Genomic DNA, 15,272 nt, shown 5'->3' with positions numbered 1-15,272 from the left:
AAATTCCACAAGCCTGGGCAAAGTTCTGCCTTGCAGTATCTGCTCTTCTGTTTTATGGGCCGAGCCCAGAACATAACCAAGCAAAGGCGAGGGCCGGAGGGCACACCACTCCCCAGGAAGCAGGGCGCGGACAAGGGCATCCGAATGTTTGTTTGGTTGAGTTGCTATTTCACCATTGTCTGCCTTGTTACCAGTTATGACATGTGCCCAAGCAGCCTTCTCCCCTTCATTCCACTGGCATTTGTTAAGAAAACATTCACCGAGATCCAGTCTGGATGTGTCTTTTAGCCTGCCTGTAACTTTCCACTTTAAGGGAGATGTTACAAGGAGTTTACAAGTCTTAATTGCACAGCTTTTTAAGAACAAGGATTTTAAAGCATAAACCTAGAAGAAATTCTTATAAAGAGGAAAAGAAGAGGGAAAACTGGATTCTGGTTCTTCAATTCCCCTTGGGCATTATGCTTCTTGGTCCTTGGCATCAACTAAAGGGAAGGAGGAAAAATTACTGATCCACATTGGCTCATGGGAACAAATGAGGGGGGGAAATTCAGGATGGGCATGGTCTGTCTTGGGCTCAATTCATGTCTCCTACCACAAGGCCTATGGTTTACATGGTAAACCCTGAATTAGTATTAGTATTTGTTGAATGAATGAATGTACAGGATTATTTCTGAGGAGAGAAAGAAAGAAATGTAGTTTCAAAAGGATTTTTCTAAGTATCTGCACCTGAGCCATTAGCCCACAAGACCAGAAGCTGGGTGAGTGAGATGCAAGGTCCAAGGTACATGACTGGAGCATTCACTTTCGGTTTTTGTGCACATTCCATGTTGTACTAGTGTGCCCCAGAGACTGAACGTGGCCTTCAATCTTGTGCCCCAGGAGCCCTGCTCACCTCGCTCTAGTCCCAGCCTTGCTACTCCACTTAGAGCCTACAGAATGTTTCTTAGAAATTTTTTCTTCCACGGAGCACCTGGGTGGCTCAGTCGTTAAGCATCTGCCTTTGGCTCAGGTCATGATCCCAGGGTCCTGGGATAGAATCCTGCATCGGGCTCCCTACTAAGCGGAAAGCCTGCTTCTCCCTCTCCCTCTGCCCCTGCTTGTGTTCTGTCTCTCACTGTGTCTCTCTCTGACCAAAAAAATAAATAAAATCTTAAAAAGAAAGAAAGAAAGAGATAGAGAGAAAGAAAAAAAGAAAAGAAAGAAAGGAAGAAAGAAAAAGAAAGGAAGAAAGAAAGATGATTTCTTCCTTGGGTTGGGTCCACTAAGTCTGCTCTGAGCCCCACAGGAGACATTTCAGGGACTAGGGACAGAGGCAGTTCCTGCCTGGGGAAACCAGTGACCTCAAAGCCAAGAGTTGTCAGGTGGCCCTGGGTTTACTCAGAACTTAACTGTGTACTTGGAGAAGCTTATTAACCTCTGGAGCTTTCTTTTCTTCATCAATAAAATACAGAAAATAATACCTACTTCACAGGATGACTGTGAGCCTTGGGAGTAACACACAAAAGTGCCAAGTATATAATGGGCACATAGTAGGTGCTCAGTAAATGGAAAATTTTATTGCATTATTCTTATTGGCAGCAGCACTGGTGATGGGATGCTGGCAACACCACCTGGCCAACTCCTCGAGTGGGAGCAAGCACACATGTGGACCATCCAAAAAAAATTAGCAGAAGCTGTACTGGAGGACAGAATTGATAGATTCAGGCTAACCCAGGTAGAGCTCTGACTGTGAGCCAGGACCTGGGTCAGTTTTCCTGTATTTTCTTTCATCCTGGCCACAGACTATTCTTACTTGATTATCTATACTTATGGACAATAGATAATTTTTTAGTGTAAGTATGTCCAGTGCAACATTGGGGATCTAATGATGCTAGAGGAAAAATTAACTTGTTCTCTGCAACTCAAATGTAACTGGACATCCTGCATTTGCCCTGGAAAACCCTGCAGGGGAGTGTTTGGTACAGGGACTTGAAAATGGTGCCCTCGGCAGGGTGTGTCAGTGGAATGCCTGTTTGCAGCGATGGTATTGAGGGCTCGGGGGCTCAGCACACTCATCACTAGCAGGTGAACCTCTGAAGCTGTTCTTTGGCTCCCAGCTTTCTCCTCTCTGCCTCTCTTTCCCCAACAGCGTCTCCTGCGGCATGCAGGAAGTATGGGCACGGCAGGAATGTACTTGACAACTGGCAGTGCAGATGGGAGAGGCAGGGTGAGAATTGGTTTAAAAATATATACTAGTCAGCTGGCCCCACGCACCTCAACCAGACTGCTGAGGAAATGCTAGCTACTTTCTGGGCATGCCACCACTCCCACCAGCCCTCTGTTTAGGGGCTCTTCTTTCTGCTGTGTGTTTCATAAGAGGAAAAAAAAGAGAAATGGCTCTTGGTGAGAACTTCCGTTAATGGAAGCAGAATTTCAAAAATATGTGTCAGGTTCTTTGATGGCATTATGACATTCTGAGCTGTGTCAATGCATAATCCTCAAAAAAAAAAAAAGGGTAAAATCATGAATGACTGTCATACAGAAATAAAAATGAATACATGTTAAAGATTTTTATTTAACTCTCATTCATGAGGAAACTGGTATTACAACCAGTTGAAAAAAGTAATAAAAACCCATAATCTCTACGCAGTAAAGGAATGTTGAAATGAATGAGCAAATACATCAACTAGTTTGGGGCTGAGTCGTGTATCTCTCAAAATTCCTATGTTAAAGTCCTAACCCCCAGGTACCTCAGACAGTGACTGTATTGGAGATAGGGTCTTTAAAAGAAGTGATTAAGTTAAAACGAGGCCACTAGGATGGGCCTTAATCCAATGTGACTGCTGTCCTTCTAAGAAGAAATTAGGCCACAGAGACCCACAGCAGGAAGATCATGAACAGACAGGAGAAAGTAGTGTTGTAGAAGTCAAGGAGAGAGACCTCAAAAGCAATCAACCCCACTGACACCTTGATCTTGCACTTGGAGCTTCCAGAACTGTGAGATAATAAATTTCTGGTTTTCAAGCCACCAAGTCTGCAATACTTTGTTATCTCAGCTCTGACCAACTAAGGGGTGGGTGGCGCTGCAGTGTTATTTGCATATCTATAGACAGAATTATTTTGCATTCTCATTAGTTATGTAGTTTATAGAGTTGTAAAATAGCTCCTTTAGAGTCAGATAACCTCTTCAGTTTAGTAGTAAGATAATTTATGACTAGGATCAGTAAATTACAGTTTGTGGGCCAAATGTAGTTCTATTACCTGTTTTTTTTTTTTAAATAAATAAAACTTTGTGGCACACTGCCATACTTATTTCTTCCTGTATTATCTGTGGCTGCCTTCCTATTACAAAGGAAGAGATAAGTAGTTGCCCTTTGCAAAGTCTAAAATATTTACACTCTGGTCTTTTACAGAAAAAGTTTGCATATCCTCCTCCAGGCAATGCATCAGTTTTCCAGGGAAGCATGAATGTTTCCTTACAATCAGAGCGTTCAAGGTCATTTGGTCCAAGGGTTCCCAGATTTTGAGATCTCACAGGTCCATAAAATTTCAAAAAAAAAATTGAGGGAGGGGCTCCAATTTTACTTTTATCAAATATCAGCTTCTTTTTAAAAAAATTTTTATTTATTTATTTGTCATAAAGAGAGCACACTCAGGCAGAGTGGCAGGCAGAGGCAAAAAGAGAAGCAGGCTCCCTGCTGGACAAGGAGCTGGATGTGGGACTCGATCCCACGATCCCGGGATCATTACCCCGAGCTGAAGGCAGCAGCCCAACCGAGCCACCCAGGTGTCCCAAATACCAGCTTCTTCATAAAAAGATTTTTATGTGTCTGCGCAAAAAGGTGATTTTATTAAAGCATGGGGGTAGGACCCATGCCAGAGAGAGCTGCTGCATAAAAAGATATTTTGAAGTAAATAGTGCATGAGAAACTTTGCTGCATTGTACTTGCTTTCATTTAGTAAAACCTCACCACCAGCCACCACAGTTCATGGTCTAGATTGTGGAACCAATAATCTGACCTAACCTTAGGCACCAATTGCTGGCTCTGTCCAAGGAGATTCTGCTGGCTTGGACCAGGAGTCAGGTCTTTACTCCCAGGATCCAGGCTGATACCCGTCAGCCAGAAAGGGGTCCAGCTGTGACTGGCCTTGCTTTGCTTTAAATGATATACTTTTTCCTGATTTTTAAAATAAAAATGTGGTCAGTACAGAAAATTTGAGAGAAAATGAGAAGAACAAAACTCATCTCCACCCAGAGAGATATAAAGGTTTACTGACACACGGGGCCAACAAAAGCACTTTCCAATCTACAAATCCTAAAGGGAGAAAACCAAGCATCTCTCCCTAAACCAAAATGGAGCCTGGCACACGCAGGTAACAATACGTATTGAACAAATAACTAAACCGAAAGAACTGCAATTATTTTTCCTAGATGATCCAAGAAAGTCTTGATGACTAGTCTATATGATCAGTAAGTCTTTGAAAAATTTTTGATGATCAAAATGGCTAATACGGCCTTTCTGGCATCCCTCCCCCTCCTCCATTCTTGCATCTGTTTTTTTTCCCTTGTGTCATTAAAAAAAATTCTTTATATTTAAAACTGTCCAGGACAACTCTTTAAGAAGCAAGGATTATGCATTTTCACTAGTTTTCGTGGCCAATTTACATAAATCAAGTCTTATTATTAAACTGCCTTCATGATACATACAATATAATAACCTTAAAAAATTGATCTGATAGACTCTTATGATTTCAAGACACGCAATTCCTAAGAAGCCCAATTAATTGAATTTTCACCTCCATGCCTGGTCACCTAAATGAGAAACATCTTCAATCTGATATTGAAAATAAACAATTGAGAATATTTTTCATCTCTTCATGGGACACAATCTTAAACTCAATAATTCATCACTGTTTTCTATGAAAACCTCATGCGTACCTTCTGCCTCTATGTCTCTTCTACCTCTATGTCCCTTCCCACAGTTTATCCATCTCCTTTAAACCCATCTCCTGTAGAAAACTAACATTCCAGATAACCCCTGACAAACTGGAAGAATAAAGATGACTTTACTCTGGTTCTTCTTTGTTGAATACCTCACTCATATATGTATTTGCTTTCCCTGATGTTTCATTATATTTATGAAACTTTCTATAAAAAACGTAAGCTCATTTTCACTTTTGGAAAATAAGCAAGCATCACCCCTTTCAAAAATCACTTTCTTCCTTTGGTGTGAGACATCTGGTTTCGTCTTATTTAAGTCTTTACTTGAATTCCACCCACGACCTGAGCAGATGGTTCTGCATTCACTTATTTCTCTCCATATCTGATATTTAATCTCCCTGATCAGGTCTGTCCCTCACATAACCCAGAAGCCTCCTTCCCTCTGCTGTGCCCCAGGTGGGTCCTGTACCTGGCATGTGATAAGGATGGGGCCTGGGATTCACTCCAATGTCTCCATTTATTCTAATTAGATTTTTCTTTCATTGTGTATACAAACTTTCCTTTTAAACTGCTCCCCGGGACCCAGTTCTCTTCCTTCTCTCACCTCTTTTGGGACTTCTCATTAAGGTGGCCAAGTTTAGCTGAATCATTTGAATCTGCTACTACCTACTGACCACAGTCTTCAATTTATTATGCCTCTACTATCTGCAAGTCATGTGCTATGTGTTTCATATCCATTATGTCTAGTCTTTGCTACACCCCTGAAAAGCTGTGTGATCTTGGACAAACTATAGAACATCTCTGAGCTTCAGTTCCTCATTTGTTTAAGAAGATTGATTTAGGGGCACCTGGGTGGCTCAGTGGGTTAAAGCCTCTGCCTTTGGCTCAGATCACGATCCCAGGGTCCTGGGATGGAGCCTCACGTCTGGCTCTCTGCCCAGCAGGGAGCCTGCTTCCTCCTCTCTCTCTCTCTGCCTGCCTCTCTGCCTACTTGTGATCTCTGCCTGTCAAATAAATAAATAAAATCTTTAAGGAAAAAAAAAAAAGATGGCTCAGTTGGTTAAGCAGCTGCCTTCGGCTCAGGTCATGATCCCGGCGTCCTGGGATCGAGTCCCACATCGGGCTCCTTGCTCGGCGGGGAGCCTGCTTCTCCCTCTGCCTCTGCCTGCCATTCTGTCTGCCTGTGTTCGCTCTCTCCCCCTCTCTCTCTCTGATAAATAAATAAAATCTTAAAAAAAAAAAAGAAGAAGAAGATTGATTTATTTCAGAGAGAGAGAAAGCAGGGGAGGAGAGCAGAGGGAGAGAGAGAGAGAGAGAGAATCCCAAGCAGACTCCCTACTGACTGCAGAGCCTGACTCCGGGCTCGATCCCATGACCTTGAGATCATGACCTGAGTTAAAATCAAAAGCCATGGCGCCTGGGTGGCTCAGTGGGTTAAACCACTGCCTTCGGCGCGGGTCATGATCTCAGGGTCCTGGGATCGAGTCCCGTGTCGGGCTCTCTGCTCAGCAGGGAGCCTGCTTCCTCCTCTCTCTCTCTGCCTGCCTCTCTGCCTACTTGTGATCTCTCTCTCTGTCAAATAAATAATAAATAAAAATCTTTAAAAAAAATAAAAAATAAAAAAAACCAAATAAATAAAATCTTAAAAAAAAAAAAATCAAAAGCCAGATGCTGAGTAGACTGAGCCACCAAGGTGCCCCAGTTTCTCATTTAAAAATGTGAATAATAACAATGACAGGAGTCTGCATTCTACCCTATACCATATGGCCTCACTTAGACAACCGTCTTATTTCTCTGTGGTGTCCCCTAAATGCCCAGGATGGGACTCAATGTGTAACTTAGCTCAATACATATTTACTTGGTGATTGTTTGAATATAGTTATCTTACTCAATTTACTTTCCTGAGTTAGTTAGTTCTAAGAAATGAAACACAGATTTGTATTAAAGTTTATCAAGAGCAGTAGACATTCACTTTATGGAGCCAATGCAGTAAGACATTACTTTTAAATGTCTAATTACAAAGCTAAATATTAAGACCTCTTACTCTTGGAATGCTCTGGTTAGTTGGATCTCTGTTAATGGTGAATTTGGTTTTTTGTTAAAATAGACTTGTTACAAATTTTATAAAATTTTAATCTACGTTCTTGCCTTAGGAAGAAGAATCTGCAGGACACACCTGTATCTGCTTTGATGACCCAGGACTCTGCAGTATCTCCAGGGCAGGATCTGGAGCATCAAGAGCTTGCTGAGGATAGAGAATGAGCAGGAGGGTGAGTAGTAGATGCACAAACCCCTGACTCAAGCCTGAGAGGATTTCTTGCTTCTTACTTACTGTGCAGGATAGGGCTAACACTGTCTTGTAGTTGAGGATTACTGTTGGCTGGGTTCCAGTTAACCAACTACTTTTTGACTGGTGTTTTTGCAACTCTTGGCTCCTGTACTCAAGAGATAAAACTTTTAAAATGATTTCAGCCAGGTTTGTCACCAATGGCACAAGTGAGATTTCCTTGTGTACACATAGATCCTTTTTATCCTTTCTTAAAATTTCATTTTATTATTTTTATTTTTGTATTTTATTATTATTATTTTTTAGTAAGCTCAATGCCCAACATGGAGCTTGAACTCGTGACCCTGTGATCAAGGGTCACATGCTCTACCAGATGAGCCAGCAACGTGACTTCCTTTTTTTTAAGTATAATCACCTCAGGATTTATAATTGTGCCCAAAATATTTTTTTGCACCCTTAGAATTTTCACTTTGGTTGTGGTCTTGAGAAGTGCTAATTCTATAGTAAGGTGCTGGCTGGGCAGCCACTTGAACTGAGAGCTACCATTTGTTTAAATCAGCTGCCGAAGGCTATATTTCTCCTTCAGGTCTTGAAATAGCCAAGTGTCTACTTCACAATGTATGTGTGAATAACTAAAGCGTACAAGGACAGGAAAGTCTACAAGATGAATACACATGATGTTCAGTTTCGTATATACTGCAATTGCCAAAATTACATGTTTTGGGGGTATTTGAAAAGTTGCTGTCAAATGTATAACTGAAACTTTGAGCAACCAGAACAAGAACCCATACATAACAGTGTTTCTGCTTACATGGCTCTGGTTCTCAAACGTGCCACACATCACTAGTATCCGGGGAGCTTTTGAAAATCTAGATGCCGGGACTGCATCCCAGATCAATTAAAATATGGGGATAGGAATCAGACATTGTTATTTTTAAAAGATCCCTAGGTGATTCTAAAGTTCAGCAAGTTTGGGAACCAATGGCATGTGGAAAAATACATGTAAGCAGACTCAACTTATAGAACACCTTAATTCACAGATCTCTTGAATATTTCCATTCAACATTATACTGGTAAAATATTTCAAAAATATGAAAAAGAGACTCTCAGTAAATTAAAAATTATTCTGTAATTTAAAATATTGCCAAAATATAACAATCCACTCCTTTTTAGGGGGGAGAATATGAGGAACATTTATTTCCAGCTTCTAAATCCTTTATAAGTACAGAAGCAAAAGAAATACTGAAAGATGAAGGGGAAAAGGATATAAACAAAGAAAAACTAAAATGGTTATTTACCAAGTATTGCAAATGCTCATTTTCTGGGTATACCACAACGTTCCATTCTCTATTCCTAGGACTTTGCATAATTTTCAGGGACATGATGGTGGAGGGCTCATGGCTTCTAGTCTATCAAAATAAACCTGAGTGTTCCTTTTCCCAGGCCTCATGAAAACTGAGACTTTACTCATCTTTATGAAAAAAGAGAGAAAGAAGAAAGAAGTGGGGGGAAAGAGAGAGAGAGAGAGAGAAAGAAGAAAGGAAAGAAGGAGAGGAGAGGAGAAGATAGGAGAGAAAAGGAAGGGAGGAGAGAGGGAAGAGCAGGGGAAAGGCGGGAAGGGAGGGGGAGAGGAGGGGAGAAAAAGGTGTCCTAGCGGTGAGCTCACCTGTCCTTTGAACTGTTCTGTGGTTGAAATGCCCCTCCTGACTGATCAGTCTTCATCAACAGATTTTCATGTGTTAGGAACATTTGGGGGGGTTATGTCAGCTGAGATTGCTGCTGCCCATCTGGTGGAGAGAACAACTTACAATAACAAACACACACCAGACTTGGATGAATTACCATCCCCACAATCTGTAGGCCTATTGGGGTCATTCAATTCTTCAAACAGTCCCGTTTCTATAATCTCTTCCTGCCACGCTATAGGGACAGCACCTGTTGCAAATCTTTGGAAGAACTTCTTATCTTTATCATCAAATTCAATTCCCCGAACCTCAGAGAAATCTTCAATTTCATCGATGTCTTTGGCATAAACCACTGAAGGGTCTGGCACAAATGGAGGCTCAACTAGGCCAGCTTCCAGGCGAGCAAAATTGATGGTTTTGAAGAAAGGGTGTTGCCTGGGATCATCAGACATTTCTCTGTGAAGAAAGGACATGGTTAGCCGGAGACCCAAAACAGGAAATATTCTAACAATACAAAGTATCTAGCATTCCTTTCCTGTAATACATTTCATTTTAATTGCAAAGACAATATAAGGACATGAAGAATAATGTGGAAAAATAATAACTTTAAAAATCATCCACAATTTTAAAAAGTCACCCACAATTCCATCTTACACAGACAGTAGAATTTTTCATTGTTTGCAGATAACCTTCATATGTAGATTTAATTTTTGGAGTCAAGTAGTTGACATGACTTTTGTTCTTAGCGTTTTATTGAAATACAAGCAAAATTCAGTGGGGCCAGGACCTGCTTGCCTTCAACTTCCAGTCATTGCATTTTGTTCTACTCTTCAGGGTCACATAGAACAAGGAAAGCATGTCTATTCCCATACAACCCCACTCACACCCTAAAAAACAGCACCCATACCACCTCAATCTTCAGGTGACATGATTTTTACCCTCCTCCCCAACTGCCACAATATTTTTAAAGAATTTTAAAAAATCCATTAGTAATATTTAGTAGCATGAATGAACATACATTCAATGCTCAAGACTATGGTTATTTGTTATCAAGCCCTCCTTCCTTGTGCTAGAAATTATGCCAGTATTTGCCTTAGAATAAGGTGGAAAAATGTATGTTCCCAATTGTGTAACCTCTTGTATTAGTTATCTATTGCTTATCTATTAGTTACAAATACTGTATAACAAACTGCTCCAATATTCAGCTGCTTAAAACAATAAACATTTATTATCTCAGCTTCTGTGGGTCAAGAATCTAGAAAAGGCTTAATTGGGTGCCTCTGGCTCAAGGTCTTTCATGAGGTGGTTCATCAGCACTGTGGTCCCATCTGAAAGTTCAGCTGGGACTAGGGGAGGAAATCTGCTTCCAAGCTCACTCACATGGTTATTGGCAGGTCTCCATTGCTCACCATGTGAACCTCTCCACAAAGCTACCTTTTAACTTTATACCTGGCTTTTATTTGGTTAAGTGCCTGACTCTTGATTTGGCATAGGTCATGATCCTGGTGTTATGGAACTGAACCTCATCTTGAGCTCTGCACTCAGCAAGGAGTTTGCTTGAGAGTCTCTCTCTCTCCCTCTCTCTCTGCCCCTCCCCCTGTATATTCTCTCTCTCTCTCTCTCAAATAAATTTTAAAATCTAAAAAAAAAAACAAAACAAAACCAGAAATGTCTTTCCTTAGGGAAAAATCAATTTCTATTATAAATCAACCTTCATAAAAATCACATTCATAGGTTTCTTTTTACTTTTATTTCAGTTATCAAAAAGCTTTTAGGAAAAGGATTGAGGATTTCTCCCATATACCCCCTTACAGATTCCCTACTATGTCAGATAATTACTACAGCAGACTAACAGGTTCTAAACACAATAATGACATTACTAATAACAGTAGTGAGAATAACTGGAATTTATCCAGAACCTATTCAGCTAACACAAAATTAAGCTCTGTGCTTATGTTATCACATTTAACCATCACAACAATGCCCGTCTTTTCATTGTATTTTTAACCTCTTTTAACCTTTTCATTTGGTTCTGCATTCATATATAGCTGTGCATCTGAAATAAATCAAACATAGGTGAGTTGTTCAAAGGAAAATTGTAATCAAATATTATTATGGAAAAGAGAATCCAGCTATAGGCATCTGATGTCCAGCCATTCCCTGGGTTGTTCTGTGGTTCAGGCCTAGCCCCTTCCAAAAAGGCTGATCCAGGATTCCTTGGACTTATCTCATTAGGACCCAAATGAAAAACGGGTATGGAGAACTGTATCGTGAGATACTACAAGGTGCCTCTTTTTTTCCCAAAGCCACCAAGCCTCCACCGGTTGAAAGGAAGGAAAATGCAGGCTTGCCATCTACTCAAATCTACTGACCAGTGTCTGTGTGGGTTACATCCTGTAGAGTTAGAGCCTTGAGGGTTACTGAGATAGCTTCAAAGCTTCAAAGACGGATTTTTCCTCTTAAATTAGGTTTCTTGAGGTATAACTTACACAGCAACATTTCATGATTTTAAGGTATCAGATTTAGGTGGTGGGGAGGGTAGCAAATAAAATTTAAATGTGGCAGAACAGGATAGAGGGGTGTCTGGGTGGCTCAGTCGGTTAAGTGTCTGACTTTGGCTCAGGTCATGATCCCAGGGTCCTGGGATCAAGACCCATGATGGGCTCTCTGCTCCACAGGAGCCTGCTTCTCCCCCTCCTCCCTGCTCCTGCTCTCTCTCTCTATTTCTGTCTCTGTCTCTCTCTCTCCAATAAATAAATAAAATCTTTTAAAAAAAAAAAAGAATTTAAATGTGGCAGAACGAGGATGGAGCTAGAATTCCATCTATGTAAATCAGGAATGAATCCCAAGACTCTGTGTTTCAAAGAAATCAAAGGAGCTGGAATGGGACCAGGTGCCATGAGGAAGGAGCTTGTTCCACCCTTGATGGCCACCAGCAGGCATGAACTCACCATCCCACAGGCCAAGAAAGCACCTTTAACAGCTTTAACTTGGATAAACAAAGAGTGCCCAGGGGCTCAGTGGCCTTGAAAACTTGCCAAGCCAGTCATGACAGGATATTCTCAAGGAACACCTCAAGCCACAGGCCCAGATGGCTTTGGTTCACCCATCAGGTATGGCCACTTCAGCCCTTTTGGAACTAGTCACAAAGGAAAGGGAACAATAGGCCACTAAAGGTTTTCTTTATGTTCATTAGCACCCTGACTAGATGACCCTGGGCAGGGCAGGCCCATCCTTTGAGCCCTTTCTCAAGTGTCTGTGGTTGCTGATGATAACAACAAAAGACGAGGCTTTCCAACCCCTATTTCTTTTACTTAGCGTCTGGACCGCTGAAGATCTGATTGCTTTATCTTTTGCACTAATGACTCTCACCTCAGTTCTGTACTAGAAATAGGATGGATGTTATTTTACTCTTGAATCTTGCCCAGGCAGCCTCATGCAGGGATCTTTTGGCCCATCCTTAGGCAGTGCACTTTGGAAAAATAGGAGAGGCTATTGACAGAGGCAACATCTTTTGCACTAGCCAACCCGGCAGCTGCAGGAAGATTTCTGCTGCTGATTGGAGTAGGTTCTATTTCAGAACATTTATAGGAGCTCTTGTGTTACTGAACCCTACAATGGATTTTCTTATAACTCTCAGTAAAGAAAAGATACCACCTAACCATACATGAAGACCTGTGGGGTTTGGTCTGCCAAGAACAGTGCATATGGGTTCAAGATGATGTGTTGGAGAAGCACTTAAGTCAGAGACTCGCATGGTTCGTTGATCTTTTCTGCTGCATTGACTGACCAGAAGAAAACCTGCAAAATACTTAAGTGGTCTTCAGCTTTAATTTTATTAGAAAACATTGTAAACCCTAACTACAGTTCTTGTGAGATGCTCAGAAAAGCTTCCAATCTCTTTTTTTAAAACTTTCAGCTTCTATGTAAAATATAATTAATTCACAGACCTACGAAGACAAACGGGGAGCTCCTTTCAGTGATGTCTAAAGAAGAAAAGGGTTTCTAAAATTTATTTCAAATGTTTGTGAATGCAAGAGGGAGGGCCCCACCTGACCTTCTGCTGTGTAATGTGTTGTGTAGGCATTTGCTTGCCTTGGAAGGACAGCACTAAATTAATCAAACATCATCTCATTTGAATTCAGAAAAAATACAGAGAGTTGAAACGAAAACGTTGGAAGGTTTTCTTTTTCACCAAACAGCTGGTTTTTATATGCCTTTTCTCTAATGTTGTAAACAGTTTTATTCAAAACAGCCACAACAACAGATGCTTTATAAAAAGGTTTTGCTTGATGGAGCAGCTTCAGGCAATAATCCAGTGCTTTAAGGGGCATTTTCCTGAAGAAGTTTGTCAATACTTCATTTTATATACCCAAAGTGTGTCTATAGAGTATCAAGATAGATTTCTCGATCAAACACACCAAGCAGGCGGTGCTCCCTTCAGGAAGATCATCTGAAGAGACTGTTGGCTTTCTTTGCTGCCTCCACCACTGTTGGTATGCCCTTGTAGATTCCCTGCACTTGAGAACCCGGATGGTAGAGATGGTCTGGGGTCACCATTTCCGGTTCTCTCCTCTTCCTTGGGCACCAGGAAGACAACACTGGCCAGACCCTTCAACCTTGCACAGGGCAAACCTAAGTGAGTGTAAGTGATGCAGGACTGAGTCACTCCCGGGCTGAGGCAGTAGAAAACTCCCCTAGCTTGTCTCTGCTCTCTTCTCTGCGAGCTACGGGTTCCAGCTGCGCTGTGAGATGGATGCAGCCTGGTTCTCTGAGTCTCTGCTCCAAGGGAGGTACCCAAAAGGAGTGATGCTGCACCTGTAACTCACTTTGTGAGAGGGAGAAAAAATCCCCTTTGTTTCAAGCCACGGAGACTTTGGGATTTGCCTGTGATAGTGACATGGCCTATTCTGACCACTCAAATGCAACAACAAGGGAATCTACACAGAAAAATCAGTTCCACGGTCTCCTTCGCATAAATGTAGAGTTTCCATCAAATTTCAAAATACTCATTTGTTAGTTTGGTATCTGTCATGCTTTGGAAGGAATTACAAATGGATTTTGTTTTTCTATTAAAAAAAAAAAGAGGTCAAGAATTAAAAGCTAACCTCCATACTCAAATATTTTGAGTATTCTAGAACAAGCAACCTTGTTCTAGAGCCTTCATTGACAGCTGCTTGGAAGACTGTTGGACAATCTTGTTGGACAGCTGCTTGGAAGATCTGTTCTGGGGTAATAGTAAAAATCAGTCATATTACTTCATGTTGTGGCTTTCATATTTGTATGTATTTTTAAATTTTGAAAATTCAATCTAAGAATTTAAGACATTCAAGCTCAAAGTTCAGTCATAATATTATCTGGTATCTCTCTTAGAACAAGTTAGTAATAATTGCTACCACTTATTGAATGAGTTATAACACACATTGTATCTAACTTTATATATGTTATAGCTAAACCTCAAAGTATCCCTCTGTATTAGTCAGTGTTCTCTAGAGAAATAGAACCAGCAGGATGTTGAAAAGGTCCAGAATGTACCACGGTAACATAAAAATCATTTTGAAGGCATTTGTGAGTCAACAGGTACAGGTTCTGAACTCCTCTCATCTGCCTAGAAGCAGAGACTCCCCCTCCCACCCCCACCCTCCCGACTCAACTCATCAATCTTCTCTCTGGGAGTTCTAGAGCCAGGAAAGATTGACTCTTATCACCAGTGACAGAAGTCTGTACCACATCTAAACAGACATTGTCACAAAACTATCATATCTCCCATCTCTTCTCCTAAGGGCCCATTTATCTCTCCTTAGTCATTTGTTCTCCCATAAGTGCCCTTCCCCCCAGCAATTCTAAGAAATTGTTTGTTTTCCTTCAAGTACTGTTCACCTCCTCCCCTTCCCCTATTAAGATGGTCTATAATTCTAACTGATGATCCCAGTCACATTTTTCTGTGAAAGAGTCCATATACTCTTGTGTATGTACATAAATAAAAACCTGTCCTTTCTTGTACTAATCTGTGTTTTGGTGCTCGGTTCGGCAGCACATATACTAAAATCTTTGTTTTGTCAGTTTAGTTTGCAGGTCTCCAAAGGTAAGAGGGTAAAGTTTTTCTCCCTGACGGTATGTGTGCATGTATATGAGAGAGACACAGAGAGAGGGAGAGAGAGTAAGAGAGAGATTTATTTCAAGGAATTGGCTTGCACAGTTGTGGAGGTTTGGCAAGTCCGAATGCTGCAAGATAGGCTATCAAGATGGAGACCAGGGGAAGAGTTGCAGTTCAACTCCGAAGATGGTTTGCCAACAGAATTCCCTCTTCTTTCAGGAAGTCAGTCGTTTTCTGTGAAGGCCTTCAACCGACTGGATGAGACCCATCCACATTACAAAG

General features: G+C 41.2%; 1 protein-coding gene across 1 annotated transcript in view; it reads right to left on the bottom strand.

The window, feature by feature from the left end:
• Nucleotides 1-8,357: 8,357 nt before the first annotated feature.
• Nucleotides 8,358-15,272, bottom strand: part of GRK7 (G protein-coupled receptor kinase 7) — a 28,204-nt gene continuing 21,289 nt past the window's right edge. The window contains exon 4 of the mRNA XM_004754495.3: nt 8,358-9,349. Within this exon, the coding sequence (XP_004754552.1) occupies nt 9,013-9,349 (337 nt within the window). The 3' untranslated portion in view covers nt 8,358-9,012. The remainder of the gene's footprint in view (nt 9,350-15,272) is intronic.

This window comes from Mustela putorius, unplaced genomic scaffold, assembly GCF_011764305.1.
Source record: "Mustela putorius furo isolate JIRA1106 unplaced genomic scaffold, ASM1176430v1.1 tig00003834_pilon_pilon_pilon, whole genome shotgun sequence".
NCBI classification, from domain to species: domain Eukaryota; kingdom Metazoa; phylum Chordata; class Mammalia; order Carnivora; family Mustelidae; genus Mustela; species Mustela putorius.
The sequence above is the reverse complement of the archived record's forward strand: the minus strand, read 5'-3'. Positions and strand labels throughout refer to the sequence as shown.